The sequence below is a fragment of the Ctenocephalides felis genome, unplaced genomic scaffold (assembly GCF_003426905.1).
Source record: "Ctenocephalides felis isolate EL2017-DRISC unplaced genomic scaffold, ASM342690v1 CF-g0.4_SCAFFOLD_01170, whole genome shotgun sequence".
NCBI lineage: Eukaryota > Metazoa > Arthropoda > Insecta > Siphonaptera > Pulicidae > Ctenocephalides > Ctenocephalides felis.
The window spans coordinates 85,491,520-85,514,322 of record NW_020537324.1 but is presented as its reverse complement, the minus strand read 5'-3'; the positions used below and the strand labels follow the sequence as shown (position 1 = coordinate 85,514,322).

At 27.9% G+C, this 22,803-nt stretch overlaps 2 protein-coding genes across 2 annotated transcripts; one reads left to right on the top strand and one right to left on the bottom strand.

Annotated features, from left to right (window-relative positions):
- Positions 1–3,087: 3,087 nt before the first annotated feature.
- On the top strand, positions 3,088–8,832 carry LOC113366332 (kinesin-like protein KIF3A). The gene is given in 14 exon segments (XM_026607920.1): positions 3,088–3,116; positions 4,717–4,954; positions 5,784–5,829; positions 6,054–6,303; positions 6,373–6,571; positions 6,649–6,846; positions 6,919–7,114; positions 7,179–7,273; positions 7,339–7,418; positions 7,482–7,662; positions 7,732–7,968; positions 8,034–8,159; positions 8,243–8,383; positions 8,725–8,832. Coding segments are annotated over 14 exon segments (2,040 nt in total). The 3' UTR covers positions 8,749–8,832.
- A 250-nt stretch (positions 8,833–9,082) lies between these two features.
- LOC113367864 (ecdysone 20-monooxygenase-like) lies at positions 9,083–20,210 on the bottom strand. The gene is made up of 11 exons (XM_026609440.1): positions 20,182–20,210; positions 15,330–15,478; positions 12,835–13,039; positions 11,371–11,564; positions 11,043–11,277; positions 10,806–10,977; positions 10,568–10,746; positions 10,429–10,507; positions 10,281–10,367; positions 9,792–9,902; positions 9,083–9,193 (listed from the first exon to the last, which is right to left on the bottom strand). Exons 1-11 carry the CDS (start codon positions 20,208–20,210, stop codon positions 9,083–9,085), a joined length of 1,551 nt encoding a protein of 516 aa, XP_026465225.1.
- Between the last annotated feature and the right edge of the window lie 2,593 nt (positions 20,211–22,803).

Sequence of the window (22,803 nt, the reverse complement as noted above, 5' to 3'; positions counted from 1 at the left end):
GGCATACTTCAGAAAAAATGGATGTGTGTGTGTGTGTGTGTGTGTATGTATGTATGGATACAAATTTTCGCCCACGTTTTCGGGCGTACGGATCAACCGATTTCAATGGTTTAAAAAACATTCGATTCCTATTAATAAGGAGAAGAGCTGATTAGTTTTTGGCAAAGACAGGTCCAGCAGTTACGGAGATAAGGAGCAAAGAGTGCAGAAAATAGAAATCGAGTTTTTGAGAGAACGGAGCATCCGATTTGAATGATCTAAAAAACATTCAATTAGTAATGATTGGGAGAAGTGGTTATTGGTTTTTAGCGAAGGCAGGCCCAGCCATTTCGGAGATACAGAGCTAAATGTACAAAAAATAGCAGTTTTTGAGAGAACTAAGCGTCCGATTCAATTGATTCAAAGAACTTTCTGCTTGTCTTAACAAAATAATTGATTTTGGAAAAAAAAAATTGTACCATTTTTTTTTTTTTTTTTTTTTTTTTTTTAATTTTTTGTATATCGAAAATAATTCAGATTTTATTTTTAATTCTGACTATAGTTCTAATATACTTTAAACAAATAATTTCAACTCTGCAATTCAGTTTATATAATTCTTATAAATATTAGACAATGTTACAATATTTATAATGATCTATTTGAAAACATTCAATATTCCTCGAACATTTCGTTACGGTACGGGAAGTTCCAGCAATTTGCCTTAAGGCACGATGCCACCCACCCCACTAGTTTATTTTATATTTGCGTTAATCGTAACATTTTTATATGATATTTAATTAAAGCATTTTATACACCACTAGCTTCTTTTTTATTATAATTTGTAGCTAATAATTATTAGTTAACAATTATATTCATAGAAATACTATTAGTAAGAAAAATCGGTATAATAACTGTTTGGATATTTTAAATCATTATAATAATTCTTAAAATCAAATAATTTATTGTAAATCTGAATAAAGGTGTTTTTTACAATATTACTAAATTTTACTAAGGACGTTTTACAATAATAGTAAAAATGTCTAAGGACCTGTAATTTTCAAAATTTTTTATGCGGTAGACAAGGCCCTTTCTTATTTATTTCATTTTTATTACCAATTTTGGATGTTTTTTTTATTAAAATAAAGTGTGTCATTTATTATTTCTCATCTCGAATGCTTTTATTTCGTCAGTGGCACCGACATTGTATAATAAGTATATAAAATAAAATTATTGATTCATTTTTCAAGGTTTCCGAGAAACTAGTTGGTACCAGTTGCAGTCAAGGGGGCCCCCACACGGCCCCACGTGCTTTCATAATAAATCTACTCTCTTCCATCAATAAAAGACATTTTATTTGCGATGTAAAACACTCCTGAATGTATATACAAACATTCTAACAGAAAAGTTGAAAATAATTTAGTTAATATAATAAATTCGTATTGCAAAATAAACTAGTGGTGTATGGCATCGTGCCTTAAGGCAAATTGCTGGAGCTTTTCGTACCGTGATGAAATATTCGAGAAATGTTAAACGTTTTCAAATATATTATTACAAATACTGTAACTTTCATTATTTTTGCATTATCTAGTTATATCTGAGCAAATCAAATGTAAATCATAAATCTCCAGAATTTATCTCCAGAACATTAACAATCGTCATTTCATTTCGAATTCAATTTCAAAAAAAAAATAGTTGCCTAATTTACACAAAATTGAAAAAGTGCGGTATAGTCACAGTCTAAACGCATTTGCAAATAATTCTGTGCGACATTTTCACTTATTTCACTGTGCTTAGCTTGGCGGCATTTTTACATTTTTCAATAGTTTTCACAAAATTGGAAAAGTGTTCCAGTACATAAACAGTCTAAACGCACTTGGATAAACATTTGTACCAGAGTGTCGCTTAGACTGTGCTTAGTCTGGGTAATTTTTTGAATTTTGAATCCAAAATTACAAAAATATTTTTTGAAAAAAAAAATTAGAAACAATTTTTTTTTCCAAAAGCAATTATTTGGTTGAAACATGCAGAAAGTTTTTTATATCATTCAAATCGGACGCTTAGTTCTCTCAAAACTGCCATTTTTTAACATTTAGCTCTGTATCTCCGAAACCGCTGGGCCTACCTTTGCCAAAAACTAATAACCACTTTTCCCTGTCATTACGAACTGACTGTTTTTGGATCATACAAATCGGATGATCCGTTCTCTCAAAAACTCGATTTTTATTTTCTGCACTGTTTGCTCTATATCTCCGTAACGACTGGACCTGCCTTTGCCAAAAACTAATCAGCACATCTCCCTATTAATAGGAATCGTCGAATGTTTTTTAAACCATTCAAATCGGTTGATCCGTGCGCCCGAAAACGTGACGAAATTTGTATCCATACATACATACACACACAAACACACCTATACACACACATCCATTTTTTCTGAGGTATGCCAAAATGTTCAGAAACCTTCAAAACGTCGAGAAATGTAAAAATTTTGAATTTCGATTTTCGGCCCATTACTATAACTTACCCTACGGGAAGTTAACTAGTGGTGAATGGCTTTATGCATTGCTGGAACTTCCCAGGCATAGTTTAAAATTTTTAAAAACTTGTTTGAAAATGAATAACCGTTTATATTTTTCCCCAGATACGCAAGCAACCCATACAACTTTCCCCTTATCAATTCCCTCCTTATCAAAAATGCGTCATTAATTTTCTGATTAAATTAAATTTCATCAATTAAAATAATGTAAACTAAAGAAATGCCTAATTAATTTCTTTTTTAATCATTTAATAGCTCTATTTGAAATTAAATACGCCTCGTCATTGAATAAATAAAACAAAACTAGGTAAGGCACATAGCACGTCCTAGTAGAAAAATCAATAATTCCGCAGTTGCCATGACATCTTCGACATGGAAACTTCAAAAACACAATTTGTAATAGATATATAATATTTATTTATTTAATATTAAGAGTTTTAAACGGTTTTAATAATAATTTTATTTTTTATAAATTTTATTAATAATTTTATGCTAGTGTAAATTTGTTTTGTGCAGTGACAGTTTGTGGACAAATATGATTTTAATAAATTAAAAATCAGTTATAAAGTAATTTGATGTTTTAGGATACAAGTACAAAATGCCTGTAAGTCTTTGTTGCAATAATAATAATTAAATGATTGTTAATAACAAATGCTTGTTAAGGGTTTTTAAGGTTATTTTTAAGAAGGTTTTGTTTTGATTTATTTAAGTATTATAAAATACGTTTATTAATTTTTTTTATAATAGTGTCAGATTTACCGGAAATCAATAGTGTTATTCTAACGGTTAAAATTCAATTTAAATGTTGTTAAATTCAATGGGACCAATTCTTGGATAAAATATAAATGTTATGACAATGCTATGTTATGGGTCTATATTCGTATGAGTTAGTAAAAACTAACTTCACGTATGTGTTATTAACAGAAAGTTGCACTCATGATAAATTAGTTTTTTGATAATTATGCCTTTTGGAGGTTAGGTTTCTTGTGTAAAACGCCTGAGCGCACAGCAAATATATAGCTTTTTGGCGGTTTGTGACTACTAACTCATTTTTATTTTATCCGAGAATTGACCCCACAATTTGTTATTTTCTATAACTAAGTAAAGGAATAATAATAATAGTACCTTTTGTGTTGTTATAAACTTTCCAAAGTCATTTATATTTGCTATTTTTATGTTTTCTTGACGTTCCAAGTCATTCTGAATCGTTTGGCACCAACATCGTCGTGTTGAGCCAAAAGTTGGCCTTCTTAATTGAAATATTATTTGCATTGTTAATTTATATGGTAATTTAATAACAATATAAACTATACTTAATATCATTTGTGTCATTATTAACTTTCTAAAAGAATTTATATTTGCTAGTTTTTTTTTTGACCTTCCAAGTCATTCTGAATCGTTTGACACCGAAATCGGGGTGTGTATGCATGTGAGCTAAAATTTTATTTAAATATTGTAAATTAGATTGTTAGATTTTCCTGACGTTCCAAGCCATTCTGAATCGTTTGGCACCAAAATCGATGTATGTGAGCTAAAATTTAATTTAAATATTGTAAATTAGTTTATTAATTATTATAAGTTAAATTAATATAATATATCATTTAGTTATTTGCATTTGTATCATTATCTTTCTAAAGAAGTTTGTATTTGCTAATTTGATGTTTTCTTGACGTTCCAAGTCATTCTGAATAGTCTGGCACCGAAATTAGAAAAAGTATGTGTTTATATGTGATCCAAAATTTGGCCTTTTGTCGAAATTTTTTCAAAAACGGCTGAACCGATTCCAAAATTTTAAAAGCCTTTTGATGAATACCTATAAAGACGTACTTAGATTGCGCAACGATCAGTAAAGCTGTTTCTTTAAAATTAGCAGAAATGTACAAAATTTTTCGTCAACGTTTTTGCCAAACATCCTGAACGAATTTTGAAAATTCTATAATTCTTTACTGCTATAATGACTTCAAATTGTTTAAAGTGCTGAATGATAACACACATACAGTGCCGAAACGTACAAAATAAATAATTTAATTATTTATTGCTTTTTTATATGGACTATTAGGCTACAAAGAAACATTTCTAGAAAACACAAAAAATCTAAAGAGTAGAACTAGAATCAACAAAAAATTTAAAGTTTATAAATAAATATACTAATTTACCTGTATCCTTTATCCTTTTCCCCAGGAGCCAAAGCAGCCGCCAAATAGCGGCGAAGTGGAAAACGTGCGGGTCATAGTCCGCGTGAGACCCTTAAATGCCAAGGAACTTGAACAAAAATGCAAAAACATTATAAAAGTCGACACTTTGGCCAAAACGGTGACCGTTACAAAGCCCAACGCCTCCGCCGGCGTCCAGCCTAAAACTTTCACCTTTGATTGCGTCTTCGACGAGGACTCCAAACAGGCTGAATTGTACGTGGAAATTGCTCTACCTTTAATAGACAAGGTAATAATAGATAATAAACTTATTTACTAGATAAAATATAATTATGTAGTGCAGATTTTGTATCCGCCATTTTGTTTGACTTTTAGAAATTTATATATTATATATTTACCAGTAACGGTTTCTGTAAAGTTTGAAGTAATCTTGTTTTCAGGTTACAAACTGGTTGTTTATTGGTTTAAAATCACTTTTATTTTATTTTGATTTTGATTTACAAGATCAAATATTATTATTTGGCATAGCTTTCGTATCCGCCATTTTATTTGACGTTTTGAAATATTCATATACAAGATACATATGATAAATATTACCAGTAACTGTTTCTTCTTTGGAGTAATCTTGTTTCTTGGTTGTAAACTGGTTATTTATTTATTTAAAATGACTTTTATTTTAGTATTAAGGACTTATATAATATAATTAATATATTTAAATCAAAGATTTAGTTTGAGCGGCCATTGCAATTTGTTTAGTTGTTCAGTGTTAACAAACATACTGACAACTGAAAAATATTTAAAAGATGTAGTGCCAATTTTTACAAATTACAATATTTTTATTGTCATATATAGTGTAATTATGAATTAAATATATAATTATATTTTGAAATTAAAAGTTTATTAGCAAATTATAAATTTTATAATCATATTAATTTTGAAAATAAGTAAAAAATAAACTGAGCATATTCGTTTCATCAGTGTTACTAACTTCATACTCTTTGCTATTTTGACAGGTTCTTTAAATTTATTGTTGCGTTTGAATATTGAAATTTATTTCTGTTATTTAATATTAGATATAGGTGTATTAGATGTTTAAATTTTAATCATTTCTTGTTCAGGTTTTAGAAGGCTACAATGGCACCATCCTGGCGTATGGGCAAACTGGTAAGATTTAAAAAAAAACATTTTTATCCCAGTATTAAAATTTTAGTTATAAATCAACTTAATAAATGATCTGTAAATATTCCTGATTCATAGCAATGAATTATAGAATTTTTTCCATATGTACCAAAGTAATAAATAATATAAAGTAACATACTATTTCTTTATTTTTTTTAAAAAAAAGGGAAAAACAAACAATTTGATTACATTATTCTTTCTATTCCCAGGGACTGGTAAAACTTACACAATGGCAGGCCTACCGACATCTCCTGAATCTCGAGGAATCATACCCAACACATTTGCCCATATTTTTGGACACATTGCAAAAGCTGATGAAAGATACAAATTTTTGGTTAGAGTCACCTACTTAGAAATTTATAATGAGGAAGTCCGAGATCTTTTAGGCAGAGACCCTACTAAAAGCTTAGAGGTCAAGGAACGACCTGATATAGGCGTATTTGTGAAAAATTTATCAGGGTAAGGGTATATTATTGTAATTGATAAACGGATTTGTGCTATAGGTTTGTGTAAATGTTTGCTTTTTAGATATGTGGTGCATAATGCTGATGATTTGGATAAAATTATGCAATTGGGCAATAGAAATCGAGCTATAGGTGCTACAGCTATGAATGCTGAGAGTTCTAGGTCTCATGCTATATTTTCGATAACTGTAGAATCTAGTGAAATTGGGGAAGATAGGCAGCAGAGGGTTAAAATGGGCAAATTGCATCTGGTCGACTTGGCTGTAAGTAGAATAACTATAGAAGACAATCAATAATCGTATTACCACCACCCTGGAAATATGCTATTTGCTATTTTCAGGGTTCTGAGAGGCAAAGCAAAACATTATCATCAGGCACAAGACTCAAGGAAGCAACTAAAATCAATTTATCACTATCAGTTCTTGGAAATGTTATATCAGCCCTAGTCGATGGTAAATCTACTCACATCCCCTATAGAAACTCAAAATTAACCAGGCTTTTACAAGACTCACTTGGTGGAAACTCAAAGACAGTCATGGTGAATAAATAAAGAATAAATATAAACTTTTGATGTGTTTATTAATATTTATTGTCGATATCTTTTTTTTAGTGTGCTAATATTGGTCCAGCCGATATAAACTTTGATGAGACAATATCAACTTTACGTTATGCCAATCGAGCCAAGAATATTGAGAATAGGGCTCATGTCAACGAAGAACCAAAAGATGCTCTTTTGAGACATTTCCAAGAAGAAATTGAGGAACTTATGCGGCAGCTTGAGACTAAAGATAATATACCTGATAATGGTTAGTTTGACAAAGATTTCTTTGTAATATAAAGGTGTTTCTAATTTTTTTGTGTTATTTTTAGAATTAGCTAGTGCTTCTGAGGAAGAAAGTGAAGAAGGCTCTGAAGGATCTGAGGATGAATTTGGGGGACACAAGAAACGACGGAATAAACAGGAGGTAATTATATTATAAATTTTTTAGTATAGATTATTACAAATGCAATGCTGTTATTATTATTTTAGGATGAAAAAATAGATAACGAAAAAGACGAAGACGATAGCCCCATGAAAAAGTCCCATGAGGTCGAACTAAACCAAACAAAGTAACTATTTGTCATCTTAATTATTTATAATTACATTTTTATTACCAATTATTTTGTTTGTAGGAGTGAGCAAGCAATGTTAAGAGAAAAGCTATCAAGTCTTCAGAATAAAATCTTGGTCGGTGGAGAAAATTTGTTGGAAAAGGCACGAGAACAAGAAGCCCTGTTGGAAAGTTCAGCACAGGAATTAGAAAGGCGCAAGGCTAGCGAGAAGTCTTTAATAGAAAGTATACAACTCAAAGAGGTAATTAACTAATTGAATTCTTAGTGCATAAATATGTAAAATATATTTATCATGTGTCTTTTCTACCAGGCTGAACGTTTGGACATATCAGAGCGCTATTCGACTCTCCAAGAAGAATCTGCTGTTAAGACGAGACGTTTAGAAAGACTAATAAAAACGTACCAGGTGTCCAGAACGGATATTGCAGATCTACAACAAGAAAACCAGAGAGAAATGGAAGGGATGTTGGATAATGTCAGGAGTCTTACTAGAGAATTGCAATTGACTGATTTGATATTGGATTCTTATATACCAAAAGAATATCAGGTATAATAATAGAATAATTTAAGTTTTATTTTTTATTATTACACAATTTTTATTTACTTCTACAGAAAATAATTGAAAACTATTCCCACTATAATGAAGACATTGGTGAATGGCAATTGAGAGGTGTTGCGTTTACAGGAAACAATATGAATAAACAATTAATTAATAAAACGACAACACACAATAAAGAGGTCAGTTTAAAGAATTCTAAATGAACCTTAAAATTTCAATATAAGTACTAATTGTTTATTTATAATATTTTGTTTTTTATCAGCCTGAACCGATGGATCTGTCCCACGTTTATCTTTCCTACAACACTCAATCGTTGACAGATCCTGTGAGGGTGAAGTCGAGTTCTCAGGCAAGATCACAATCGAGCAAGCATAGAGTTTCTGGAGTACCCAGGCCGACAACGGTAAGATTAATTTTTATACTTGTAGAATTTAAAAGTTGAAAATTTGCATGTCAGTTCAAGTAATGATATTTTATAATCTACTATTTCAAAAACGGTTGTAACTTGGATAAAATAAACCAGAAACGTTTTTTTAAATGATGAAAATATTAAGATGCATATGTCAGTAACTAAAATTATGATTATAGGCCCACGGTTTGTCATCTACTATCCCTAAACGTTTTTTACAATGTAAATGTAAAGTATTTATGAATAATCTAACCTAAAATTAAAAACTATGATTTACTTCATAAACCATAAATTAATATTAATAATTCTTATCTTGTTTTCTATTTTTGTTTCAGAAACGCCAAACGAGAACGACTTAAGATTTTAATTAAACAGTATTAAAAGTGGCTTTTTAGATTTTAATGATATTTTAAAGAAATATATAATATATTCCCTATATATTAACAGATAGATAGAAACGCTTTAATCATAGATTACAATTTTATTTTAATATAAAATTTTTATTCAATATAAAATATAAATATGAATACTATTAAAATCTCTAGTATTAAAAATTTAGTCATGTAATATCTAGTCAATTTAAATAGAAGTTTAAATATTATATATATATATATATATATATATATAACACTATAAATATATAATAAAATCTAACAAATATATTAATACTCTGTTTTCTTCCACTGTGTATATTTATTCTTGTCTATCTCTTAATGTAATGTTGACGGGTGCTTGTGGTCCTAACAAAAACTCAAATTTCATGTCGAGGTCTTCTTCAAATTCTATCTCGAAGGAACTGACCAACTAGAAATATAAATATTTAATAGAATTATAAAAGAATATAATAAAACATATGTTGAATCGTGATAAAGACATTTTTGTAAATAAAAAGTTAACTTGTCAAGATTTGCACTCACTGGTTATCTTAACTAAAGTAAAAGATAGATACATCAAACAATATATATTTATTAGAAGTATATTGGAATTTAATGAGTTCGGCACATTTTTTATCTAAATATAGTGATAATTAAGTATTTTTCATATTTTAAATTAAAACGTTTATAATTAAAAATAATGACAGGTTTGAATCACTCTGAAGTTGCACGCAGGTTTGAAATTTAAATGTTTAAATAATAAATTCAATAAAATTAAACCAGATAATAAAAACAATAAATCATCAGTATTTTAATAAATACGTGGACAAATTATGTACAATTATATAAATTTGAAAATTTTATTTAGTGATTTATAAAACAAGAAGTTATAATTCTGGTAACATCGTTTGCGCAAAGTGACAGTTTAAAAAATGGCGACTTAACTGAAGGAGTAAACAAACGTACGTAAATCTTATACTATATTTAAATATATCTAAACTATCATTTTTATCATTTTCAATATTTACCGTAGCAACTACAGTCAGTAATTCCTGATCTACAAATCGTTTTCCTGGACACATCCTTCGGCCAACACCAAAAGGCACTACAAGACTTCTAGCTAACTTTCTCCTCTCAGTGTCTTCTTGTGCATCTACAGTTTTGTCATCACTAACATTAATCGGTAATGGTTCATTTAAACCTATTCTATCATCTTGCAAAATATCACTTTTGTTTTGAGTATTATTTATCACATTTAAATGAGTTCCATTTGATGTATCTATTATTTCATCATTTTCAGGCTCGCTGATGTCTGATGTATCATCATTGCCTGTACCGTAACCAGTTTCACTCAATTCAGATCCATCGTTATCGAGTAAATCAGGATTTGTATCAGGTATGTGTGTGTTCACTTTATTTATTTTATCGATAAGTTCTTTGATTTGGTTTTCAATACCACTGTTTGTTGATAAAGACTTGGTTGATAATACTGATTCAATAGTTTTGTTATATAAATCTAACCATCGTTCTGGAACAAATTTTTTGGCATTGATGAAGTTTTTCTCATCTCGACATGCCAACATCGTTTGGCAAAGAACAACAGTCTACAAAAAATAAATATTCTATTAGTTACAAATCAACAGATTAATCATAAATTATTCTTACCCCTGTGGGTAAAGTGTAGCCACAAATATTCATATCAGTTTCTAAAACACGAGCTAAACAGAATGCTGTCGGAGTCAACCTGCAAACAGAGTCAGAAAAAGTTATTGAATTCTTCATCATATACAACAATGATTGTTACCTATATGTTTCTGTGATGCAGGCTTTTGTGTAACTCATTGACGATAAGTCTTTTGATGAAAGTTCTTCGCTTGAATCAAATGTGTCATTTTTTATATTGTTAATTTCTTCCAAGACTTTAATTTGGCATGTTTTGTGTCTTGATAAGTTGTATAGGACAAAGGTTAAGGTATTCGCTAACTAGAAAAAGTATATGGTTGAGTTTAATTTTGATTAGATAGTATATATTATCATCTTACTGTTTCGATCCCTGCTGATATAAAATCTATAATGGCAGATTTTTTATCTCGAAGGTCTAAATCCTGGTTTGCAAGTATCGATTCGAAGACTGCATTAGTTGCTCGAGGTTTGTAGCTGTCGTTTGGTTTGCTCCTCAATTCCAAAGCTTCGTCTACCATTTGTGAAACTATACTGTTAACGAGGAACAGTATACAGTTGTCAATACAATATTTATGTAATCATTTACCAGAGCTTACTTGTAAATGATCTCTTCGCTTCGTTGGAGTCTCTGATAGGCATCTCTTTGATTTGCCTCACCGGTTCCGAACAAACATTTTCTGAGGAAGCCTACTTTGCCACCTCTGGCACCAAAATAGGAGTCCCTTTGGGCCACGAACGCATCTCGGACTGATTTTGATAAGAGTTCGGCTTGTAGGGACAATTTTGTTTCTAGGAAACCCATTCGGCGACCTAGCATTAGGGCACAGGATGCTGGAGGAAAAAATTGTAATGGTAGAATATGTCTGAAAAATCTATTTTAAGAGGCTTTTGGACAGCAAATTGGAATAGCATTTCATTGTGTACCTTCTAATCCTAGTCTATCTGCATAAGTCTCAAATCCTTCCACGACTCCGGTGTCAGGGTTCCGTACCAGCCTCAAAAGGCTGACGAAGTCTCGGCAAATGTCGTTAAGAGTCGGAAGGAACCCCGAAATCGTCCTGGGGCTGGTCAACTCGGGCGTCAGGCTCGTCCTCAATTTATGCCAAGAGGGACCCTGCCTAATATTAAAAAAAAAAATGAAATAAATTTCAGAAATGGAATTTTGTATCTATTTCCTTAATGATTTTCTATTTCTTTCCCGGATATTTGTTTCTTCTATCGATTTATTATATTCCGAGGCGTATAAATTTAATGTCTTTGTTTTCGTCCGATGGCAACTTTGTTGCAACAAATTAATCGTTACAAATAATATACAATAATAACACTAAATAAATAAATGTTACGATGAAAATAATTTTAATACGTAAGTGTTATTGTAAGATAGCATTGTGATTGCGTTTTATTACTCTTCCGATAAATTCATACTCGTACATTCATTTTTGAATTATAAAGGAAATATTTTACTAATGAAAAAATAAAAAAACTTTAACAGATTCTGACATCGTAACTAGGGTATACTTTAAAATGGTAATATTGATCAATTTTTAATGTTCTTGCATTCATTTATTATATATCTTGTAACTTCTAAACAGTTTGTCTAATGTAAATGAAATACTTGGCAAGTTTGTGTAAAATTAAACAATCTATAACATTTTCTAATATCACAATGCCCTACAGCAACTCGGCATGCTTTAAAATGGTAATAAAACATTATTGATCAATTTTTCATGTTCTTGCTTTCATTTATTATATATCTTGTAACTTTTAAACTGTTCGTCTGGTTTAAATGAAATGTTTCAAAAGTTTATCAAAAATTAAATAATCTTTAACATTTTCGAGTATCACAATGATGCCCTACAGAAACTCGGTATACTTTAAAATGGTAGTAAAACAGCAAATAATGATTATGATCACGATGCAAGTACGCTCTTAAATATACATATAATGTTCTTGTTCTTTTTTTGTTTATAATATCTATAAATTTTAACAATTTGGTGAATTTAAACGAAGAATAAAATAAAATGGTTTAAAATTGTTATTTTTATTACTTTTGTTAAAAATAAATGATTCTAAAGCATCTCGGTATACTTCTTAATCGTAATTCAATACTAAAACGAACTTTTTTCACAAAAAATGAGTTTCTGAAAAAAAAATTCATACTTTTACATTTTTCGATTAATATAAATGAAATATTCGAGAAATTTGTTAACTATTAACCTTTTCGCTATGAGCGTCGTCTATAGACGACATTCATTTGACGACCTGTATCGACTAAATTATTGATAATTCTAATTAGTTAATGTGATTTTTAGCTTTTCAGAGTCTAATTTACAATTTTTAACAACTAGGTCTACTCATAAATATTTTACCATTATTTTTTCTACTTACTCGTTCACTATCCCCGAACTGGCATATCTGTCGGGCCTACTTCTCCTGTATTTGGCGACGATTTCTGTCGGAGGCCTAGTGGGAAAACGTGACGGGTAGCGGAGCACCCTTAGCAAGTCTCGGGGGTGGGTTCCTGTTAGGGACACCACTGGTACCGGAGGGGCTCGGGAGTCGAGGATTATGGGACCGAATTTCTGGTGCATATCTTAAAAATAGAAAAATGTGTAAATTATTATTCTTGCTTTTTATTAGAATGATTATGTGATTAAATATTTTTATTCCCACAACCTTGTTGTAAGTCGCATTAGAAGTTTTACTTCAATAATTAAAACAAAACACGTCTTATGAATGAATCATCGTCTCAATGAATGAATTGTTATACAAAACACTTTCTCATACATTAATAAATACAATAAATAATATTTCGGAGCCTCTATTTTCATTTACCAATTCGGCCCTGCCCGTATGTCATTTATTCTGAAACGACAAACGACAAAAGCAAAAGGATAAAAAACGTAGAAAAAGGATAAAAAGGAGCGTCGGTAACAAGAAGAGAGGAGAGGAGAGGAGAGAAGAGAGAACAAGATAAACAGGATATTATTAATGGACGTAATAAAAAATAAGACGAATAAAAAGAATGGAAATAAAAAAGGACGTGCGTGTGTTTACAGATTATGTAATTTAAATGGACAACGGGGTCCTGCTGTTCGACGGGGACAGGAAGAAGGACATTGACGTAGGGAATTTTGAAAATTATTAATTAAATCGGTTTATAATACTGAGGGTTTTGTGCAAACACCAATTTACAAAAAGACATATTTGCTATAATTCGCAGCTAATTAAAATTGAATTAAAAATGGAACAATATATACAAGCGTTCTGACACTTGATGTGTGCCATCATTAAGTGAATCGTATCAGAAAAAAAGACACGAAACTAATTTAGGCACTTTTTTCAAAGTAACAAACCTGATTTTACCAGGACTACAAATCGAATGTTTTTCAAGAAATCAAAATCGGTTCCACACAATATGGGAGATCTTAACATATATATTCATAACACCAGTAATTTTTTAAGTATTTCAAAATGACCAGCAGGCCTTCATACGAAATGCTTTCACTTTTCGATTTTTTCTAAAATTATTAGGAGGTCCTGGAACGCAAAATGTTCTTGTTAAATTTTTTCCAAAATTATCAAGAAGTCTCTAAACATAAAGCATTTTTATGTTCAATTTTTTTCAAGTAATCAGGAGATTTTGAAACGAATTTTATTGAATTAGTCTTTATTAGTCGTTAGTATGGGCACAAGATTCGGGGGCTTCCGGGGTTAAGACACTACTGTATATATATATATATATATATATATATATATATATATTTCTGTGCCCAAGTACCTTCCAACGTGCGATTGTTTTTTGTTTTTTTTTATTGCAAACAACCAATCAGGTTTTCTGCGGAAATGACCAATGGTAAATTATATCAGAGGATGACACTAACAAGAAAAAATTTAAATAAATGCGAATTTTACTCGTACACTGAGGACAGACATGTCTTGTCGAAATTGTAATAATTGACTGATTAAATAATAATTGTGTAATATTTTAAAATTATAATTATCCATTTAAAGAAACGAGGTTTTTTGTCTTAAATCGACATGTTAAAAACGTTATTTTGTTTTCTGTTTCCAGCGCCAACTCTGACCTTAAGGTCACTTTGTGTTGCCACATCACTCCCCTTTCAGATTTTTCATATATGCCAAAAATCAACCAAAATGTATGTATGTTTTACATTTTGTTAAATTGTTAAAAATTTTAAAACAAAACATAAATGTTAGTAATTAATTATAAATAAATTATAAAAATATTAAAAAAATAATTTATATAATAGTAAATTATTAAAATATAAAAATGATCTGACTGTCCTCAGTGCACGAGTAAAATCCGCATTTATTTACATTTTTTCTTGGTAGTGTCATTTATTGATATATTTAATAAATAATAAATTAATAATTCTTATTAGAAAATCATAATGAAAAAAATAATAAATAATTTAATAGAATTCCTACAATAATATAATAAAATTATATATATTTTAAATTGTTTGCATTAGATTTATTCAGTTTTGGGTTCCGTACCAATAAATGAGAGTTTTTAAAATTCTTATAAGATTCTCATGGGATTCTCATAAGATTGTTCATTTTCTTGAAGCGAATATTTCATACCAGTTTTTAAATGAAAAAAAATAATTTTTAATATTTAAAAATTAATATTGACATTTTTAACTAATACTTATAGGGTTCCGTACAAATGTACATTATGAAAATAATTAATTATACAAAAAATAAGTATTAAAAAATATTTAAAAATTAATTTCAACATAACTAGTTTTTCTGACGATTTACATTTTTTAGATTTCAATGTCAGATTTCAGATGATTTTATTTTACTATACTATCTACAGTACAGTGGGCTGAAAATGGTCAATTTTTATTTCTCACCTTCGTAAGCCTCGTGCATTTTAGACAAATCGTATTTCCACAAATAAATCCATTTCGTTCCGAACAAAGGCAGGTGCATGGGTCCTGGGATATCCTTTGATCCTTTTGGGACATTTTCGTCATTTTTATCTTTTTTTATTAATTTAACACTTTTTAATAAAAGGTACACACTTATGAATAGTATGAACACGATTGGGAAAAGTAATAACACCATTGTAAAAGATTAAAAATTTAATATTTTATTAATTATTTAAAGTTAAACATTGTTTAAATATTTATATATTTTAAATTGCTTTGATACAATTATAATACTAATACACTATAATTTTAAAATGTTTTTATATATAAATCTTTGTTACTATTGATTTATATCGTAGATGCATATAAAATATTTATTTAATTCAATAATAAAAAAGTCTCGTTTAAGCATTGACTTTAAGTAAATAAAATAAAGTATTGAGTTTTCTTGTAACATAAATGTCCACATTTATTTTTAAAATATATGTTTTATTTTTATTTAATTTTTTAATATTAAAACTGAATAATTTATATTTTTTTCAATTTGTTTTGTTTATTTATAAAAGTTCAGTACTTTTTTTCTTGGCAGTTTTTTTTTTTAATTGAGTCTCATACTAGAACAGGTCAATTTCAAATAAAGTTTTTCACATTTTTATAATTTTTAAAATCATTTTCAATCCCATTTCTTACCTATATAAAATTCGAAATAATAAAAAATGTTATAAACAAGTATAAAAATTTATAATATTATGCACTCATTTATTAATTTGTTATACCAAAATATATAAATTCTTTTAAAATTTTACACATATTTAATTTAAAATAGACAAACGTAATTGATTCTAAATAATTATTTGATAATTTTATATTAAAATTTTATAATAAATGTAAATTTAAATTGTTTTCTTATAAATCGTTTGCATATAATTTTGTTTCCTCAACACATTTTTTTTAATAGAAATTAATTTCTAAAGACATTTTTGTTAATTTTTTTAAAATTGGAACACATCTAATTAATTTATTCACTAATATTTAAATTGTTAATATTTTTGTTTGTTTAAAATTTTAAACCTGAATTAATATAAAATTGAATAAATATTTACTTCATTTGACGTAGGAGACAAAATTTTGTTAATTTTATTAAAAATTTAACAAAATACACACATTAGTAATTAATGAATTCACTAATATATAAATTATCAATATTTATATATAGATTTCTGACTTTTTAATTGAAATTCTTATAAAATTATTAATAACAAAATGTATTAATTAATTTGTAACAAAACGCTTTAATTAAAAGACACTTATATAGATAATTTACATTCACAAATATATTTTAGTTAATTATTATATTAATTAAAACAATTTTGAGGAATATTTTCAAAATCTGACTTTTTTTTTAATAATTGTAATTATTTATAAAAATAATTTAATTTAATAATAATTGTTCTTTGGTGTCAATAATAATTTTTCATATTTTTTATCAATTTATTTGATCATATAATAATTAATTTAAACACAATGTAACTGGATATAATGAATAATATAATATTAGATTAAATTTATATAATGAATACTTAAAAATTTTGTTTTATATAAATAAATAAATACTTTTACTTAAAAATTAGTATGATAAATTAAACGTAATATTTTTGTCACTTTTTTAAAAGTTGTCCATTTTAATATATTTTTAAATTTAAAACTCCTTCAGAAGTCTAGCCAAACAATTTATTAGTTAATTAATAATAATAATAAACAATTTAAATTTAAACAATGTCATATTTAACAATTTCATTCTCATTCCCATCTATTTATTAAAATTTGTAATTTGGTTTTAGTTTTTTATTTATTTATTAAATAATTGCAAAACAACCAGCAGTTTTAATTGTCATATTTATTTATTTTCTTTTATTTTAATTTTTTTATTTAGTATCACTAATAAATTGTTTATGAACACAATTTTATTAGTTGTCAGTCTTTTTTTTTATTTTATTAGTTATTTAAAAATTAGTTAAAAATTATTAATAAAAAAAACTGTTCAACATTTACTAATTGATTTTTTGAACTTTATCTTCGTTTTTTGTCATTAATTTGAATATTATAAAATAGTCATTGATTTAAGGTTTAAATTTAATTATTCAATATAAATGTCAAAAATGTAATTATTAAAGATAAATAATATAAAATATAAATATTTAAAGAAATCTATTAACACTTAAGTCACATAAGCTTTTGTTTTACCAAAATCACTTCACCAACAGAGTTTTTTAAATTCATCATTTATTTATTTTAATAAACTATGTTTTAATTATACACATTAGTAAAATCACCAATAAACAAATATTATCATAAATTATTTATTTATTTATAACAACAAATTCACTGAACAATATTAAATCTTGCAACACTTACAAATTCTTTGAAAGAATTCCCATACAAATCCTCCAGAACCAATATTCATTAAAAATAATAATGTTTGATATTATTAAAAATTATATTATTTATTTATACATCTAAATAGTTTATTTTAATTTCTGAGTACCAAATCACCAACTTTAATTTTTTTATAACATACAAATATTAATATTTATAAATTGAAACATTTTTCAAACACTTTTCGAGATTTTGGCTTTTGAAGGTGTCCTTCGAAAATCACTTTAAACTACTACATCCTTTGAAAGTGTAATTTTATTTTGGGTTTGTCATTTATTTATTTATTTGTTTATGTATATATTTATTTAAATTATAAACAATTTCTAAATTTGTCACCAATAAAAAAGTGCGTGCAAACGGTTCGAGTTCGAATCGAAAACTGAATGGGAAGAAATGTCGAAGGAACACTTTAAATGTAATACTACTGTTGCTTGTTTCTTCTGTATATATATCGATATATATATATATATATATATATATATATATATATATATATATAATATTATCATTTTATACATATATACAAATAAGTTCAAAAGATATTTAAAGACAATTCCTATGCAAGAGCTATATAAAATTTTATTATCCACTTTCTACTAATCTTACCATGACAAAATCTACTCATGTATATATGTATACAAAAATTATATTTCTATATGAAGATACATTTATTGTCGATAATATTACAACAAATTCTCACTATAAAAAATATACAAAGATTTTTGTTTGAAACCTATAACAACTATTTTAGCAGAGCAGCAGCTTATTATTTAAAAAAAGAGAAGCTTATTTGGATGTTAAAGGAATATATTTTTTTAGAAAAAACTTGTAAAATAAAATATAAGGATAAGGAATCTGGATCATTTTATAATACGAAAAATTCTTACTACTTTATATATTTTTTTTTAGATTTCTGAGGAAGCAAATATTGAAACCTGCATCAACTATTTAATAGAAGGGAAGCTTTTTATTATATTTGGATGTTTGAAGGAATATATTTTTCTAAAAGATACTGGCGAAATAAAATGTAAGGATGAGGAATTCGGGTAAGTAATAATTTTAGAAATAGACATTTGTGTATAAATAAAAACTGAAAAGCTTTAATACAAATTAGCAGAGCTTTCATACGTTTTAAGTACTACTTTGACTCTTTTTTCGTGGATAAAGCTCATACATTACTTGAAAGACATATATGAACAAAATACTTAATTAATAATTATTTGTAAAAAAGAATTACATTTTTAATTTAACACATTTAATTCAAGCGTGTTTAGATTTTGGTCATATATAACTTATAATATAACATAAAAAATGAATTTTGAACCACTAATAATAAATTTTGTACATTTAACACCTATTTTCGACTACAATTTCTAAATATGGAATCATTCATAACAATATTTTCCACAAATCACTTTTAAATTTTGTTTTTTATGTTTCTGTGTCCTGTGCCTCTGCTTTTAATTCCCTGTATTTTTCTTCTAGGGATTTATTAGCTTCTTGATTATTATCAATAGTTGTTTTACCAATATGAGTTCAAGCCAGTTTTCTGTATAATTTTATTTAGAAAAGTTTTCTCAAATTTGTCAGATGTTGCTCTTTTCTAGTCCTGAAAATAAGTCATAATTTATGTACTTTTCCACTTCAATTTCAACCTGAGTGAATTTTCCAATATTCAATATGAATCAAAGATTTTTGAATAATTAAAATTGGTTTTCCTGAAATCGTTTCAGATCCCAACAAATATACATATTGCATACTCTATTTTTTAATTGGTACATTAGGAAATTTAAGGATTTTGAAAAATAAATATTTAAAAATACGATTATAATTAATTAATCACGTGGGGGTAGGAAAGGGTTTAAAAATAAATCTCAAAATATCACTTTTGGGGGAGGGACGGTCTACTGAGATATTGTGTGTATTTATTTTTTACCTGAATATAAAAAAATCCAAAATTTCTTAAATAAAAAAATTCAAAAAAATTACGATGTTTTGCAGGTACAAAAATTCTTAAAAATTGATCACGTGATTAATCGACGTCCCCTTATATATAATTTGCAAATAATATTCTTGAATAAATAATTTTGAACATCCCGAAGGAGAAGTTTATGTTTTTGCCAGAAAATCTAATGCTAATGTTATGTTTTCTTAACATTGTAAGTCATTCTGAATCGTTTGACGCGAAGATTGAAAATAATAATTGTCACATAAAAGCTAGACATTACTTCGATGTTTTTTCGACAACTACTACACAGATTTCAAAAATCTAAATGCCATTTGATGAAACTCGTTAAGCACTCACAGTTTTATTCGACGATCAGTCAGGCCTTTTTTTGTTATTCATTTCATTGGCTGAGTGTTTACTTAAATACATTATTAAAAAAATTACACATACCTGAAAGTTTTTGCACCTCCATTAATCATGTGATTTATAAGATTGAAAATTAACCCTGTCCTCTACCCAACTTACGTGTATTTTTAGTACCTAAAAAATCTTAAAATGTTGTATTTTTTTTTCAATTTTTTGGATATTTTTAAAATTTGGGTAAAATATAAATATACCTGATGTCTTACTAGACTCCCTCCCCCGCCCCCTTAGGTTTAATTAATTTATTGATGTAATGAATTTTCGAAGAACCTAGGTGTAGATGGCTGAAAAATGACGTGTTTTTAGGATTTATTATCCTGCTACCAATTTCTCTAAGATAAGAATTCTAGGGTTGGTTATGATCCTAGAGAGGGTATAATAAATTAAAATAAAATTAAATTTTTGTTATCATTTTTTTCATATTGATCAATATTGAATCAATCATACTGATCAATACTACTACTACTATCATACATAATTAAAAATTAAAATTAATATCATTTAATACACTTCCTATTTCTAAACATTGGTCGTGTCGGTTTCAAGATAACGCCGACGGTTTGTTGCTCATTATTTTAATATTTGTTTTAAATTAATCACGATCGATGATGTACATTTATGTATCATTTATTTAGTATTTAGTATTTGAGTGTTGAATTACAATCGATGATGATGATAATACGATTCTTACGACTAAACACGTCGTCGACTACTTTTTTGTTGTAGGAAACGTGACACTCTCGGACATCGACGTGCAAACCTGCAAAAATCGACAGATTAATAGACAATCGATAAAAGAATAATACCAAAGTCGAAATACTTTTAATAACTGGTATCAAGCAGTAGAGATGTCGATTTTTATTTGGAAGTGAAGATCCAAAACTAGTTTTCAAGTCCTAGTTTCCAAAATGGCCTTATCCGCATATCAATAAATGATATGTGGTCAGTTTTAGATAAATTTTGATGCTAAACAAATATTGAAGATTGGCAAATTAACCATTGGGTTGCCATATAAAAACATCTTGAAAGAAGTTTTAGCAAAGAAGTGAATGCTATCAATATTTTTTGGACATAGTTTATTAAAGCTTTATTGCTCAGATTTAGTTCTGCTCCAACCATTTGCAGAGTTCTTTACCTCGATTCCTTATTTCATCTGGTGTCCACCACTAGTTTTTATAAATCATATGTCTATTTTACAAAAGTAGATTTCTTTTTCCTTTTCCCCAGTCGATAATCTAGGACAACCGAAATAGTGTCATGTTATATATAAGAGCGTCTGCCCAAGGGGGCCCCAATGAATAATTTTTGAAATTTGATTTTGCTCGTGGCGTCTGGTCGTCTAACTCGTATCCCGTGTTGAATTTCGATATTGTTTATATTGGATTTCAAGATTTCAACACACGACTGAGACACAGACACACAAACTCAGACACTGAACTTATTGAAATGGAATAGAAATAGAAATGACTGTCTTAGAAGTTTTTGATTATTGGGGCTGTCTTGAAAATGAAAACTAGTGGTGACCCAACAAATGTGGTACAAATAAGGAACTTTGAAAACAGATGGAGCAAAACTTAATCTGAGCAAGAAAGCTTTAATAAACCATGTACAACCACAGTTTTATGAGCTGTAGTGCTAAAACTTCTTTTAAGATGTTTTTAGATGACAACCCAATGGTTAACTTGTCTATCTTCCATATATATTTAGTATCAATATTTACCTAATACTGATAATATATTATTTAATAAGATATCCGGCCATTTTAGGAGAAAGGATTTTAGGAGAATTAAAACGTAGAGACATCCAAATAAAGTTTATTTTTGGGATCTTAAAAGGATGCAAATTTGTGCAGATGATAATTTTTAAATCTCTGAATGTCGACTGGTCGATTATGTCAACAATGTTGCAAAAATTGGTAATAACTTAGTTAAAATAATTGCTTGTTAAAATATGTATGCACCGATACGAAATTAATTAAAAATTGAAAACAGATTATAAATATTTGTATCTGTGTACAGATGGTCAGGGGCGTCCTGATCTAACTTGGAAAAATAATAATAAATATAACATATAAAATAACATTTTTTGTAAATTGCTCTTAGATAAACTTGCTACCGACGATCAAACTGAATCCATTATGATCATCAGTTCAATAGCCAATAATAATATATAGTTTTTTACGTCGTATAAATTCGCAATTCGCATTACCCGTTTCTATTTAATTTATGTTTTTTTCTGCTAAATTAGCATATAAATCTGATCTACGCATATTTTTTGTCATCGTATCGATGATCAAAAGTCGTAAAATTAATTCAGCAGTAAAAAAAAAAACAGATCTTCACTACGAACAGATCATCGAGAGTGTGTTGAACTTGAAATAATAAAACTTTGTATCGGCGCGTGTGGTAAGAAAAAAAAAACAGATGTAACAGAAATTATTTAATATTGTTAGATAATGATAAATAGATGGTTTATGGTCTGCATCACAATTTCCAATTTTTTGGAGTTTTTCCAAAGTTTATCCTTCCTTAGTGATCAATTTTTTAAGGATTTTTGGACCCCCCTCTTCAATGGTGATACGTGGTGATATTCAAAATTACCCCTACCCTCCCTCCCCAAACATCACGTGTATTTTTAGTTACGAAAAAA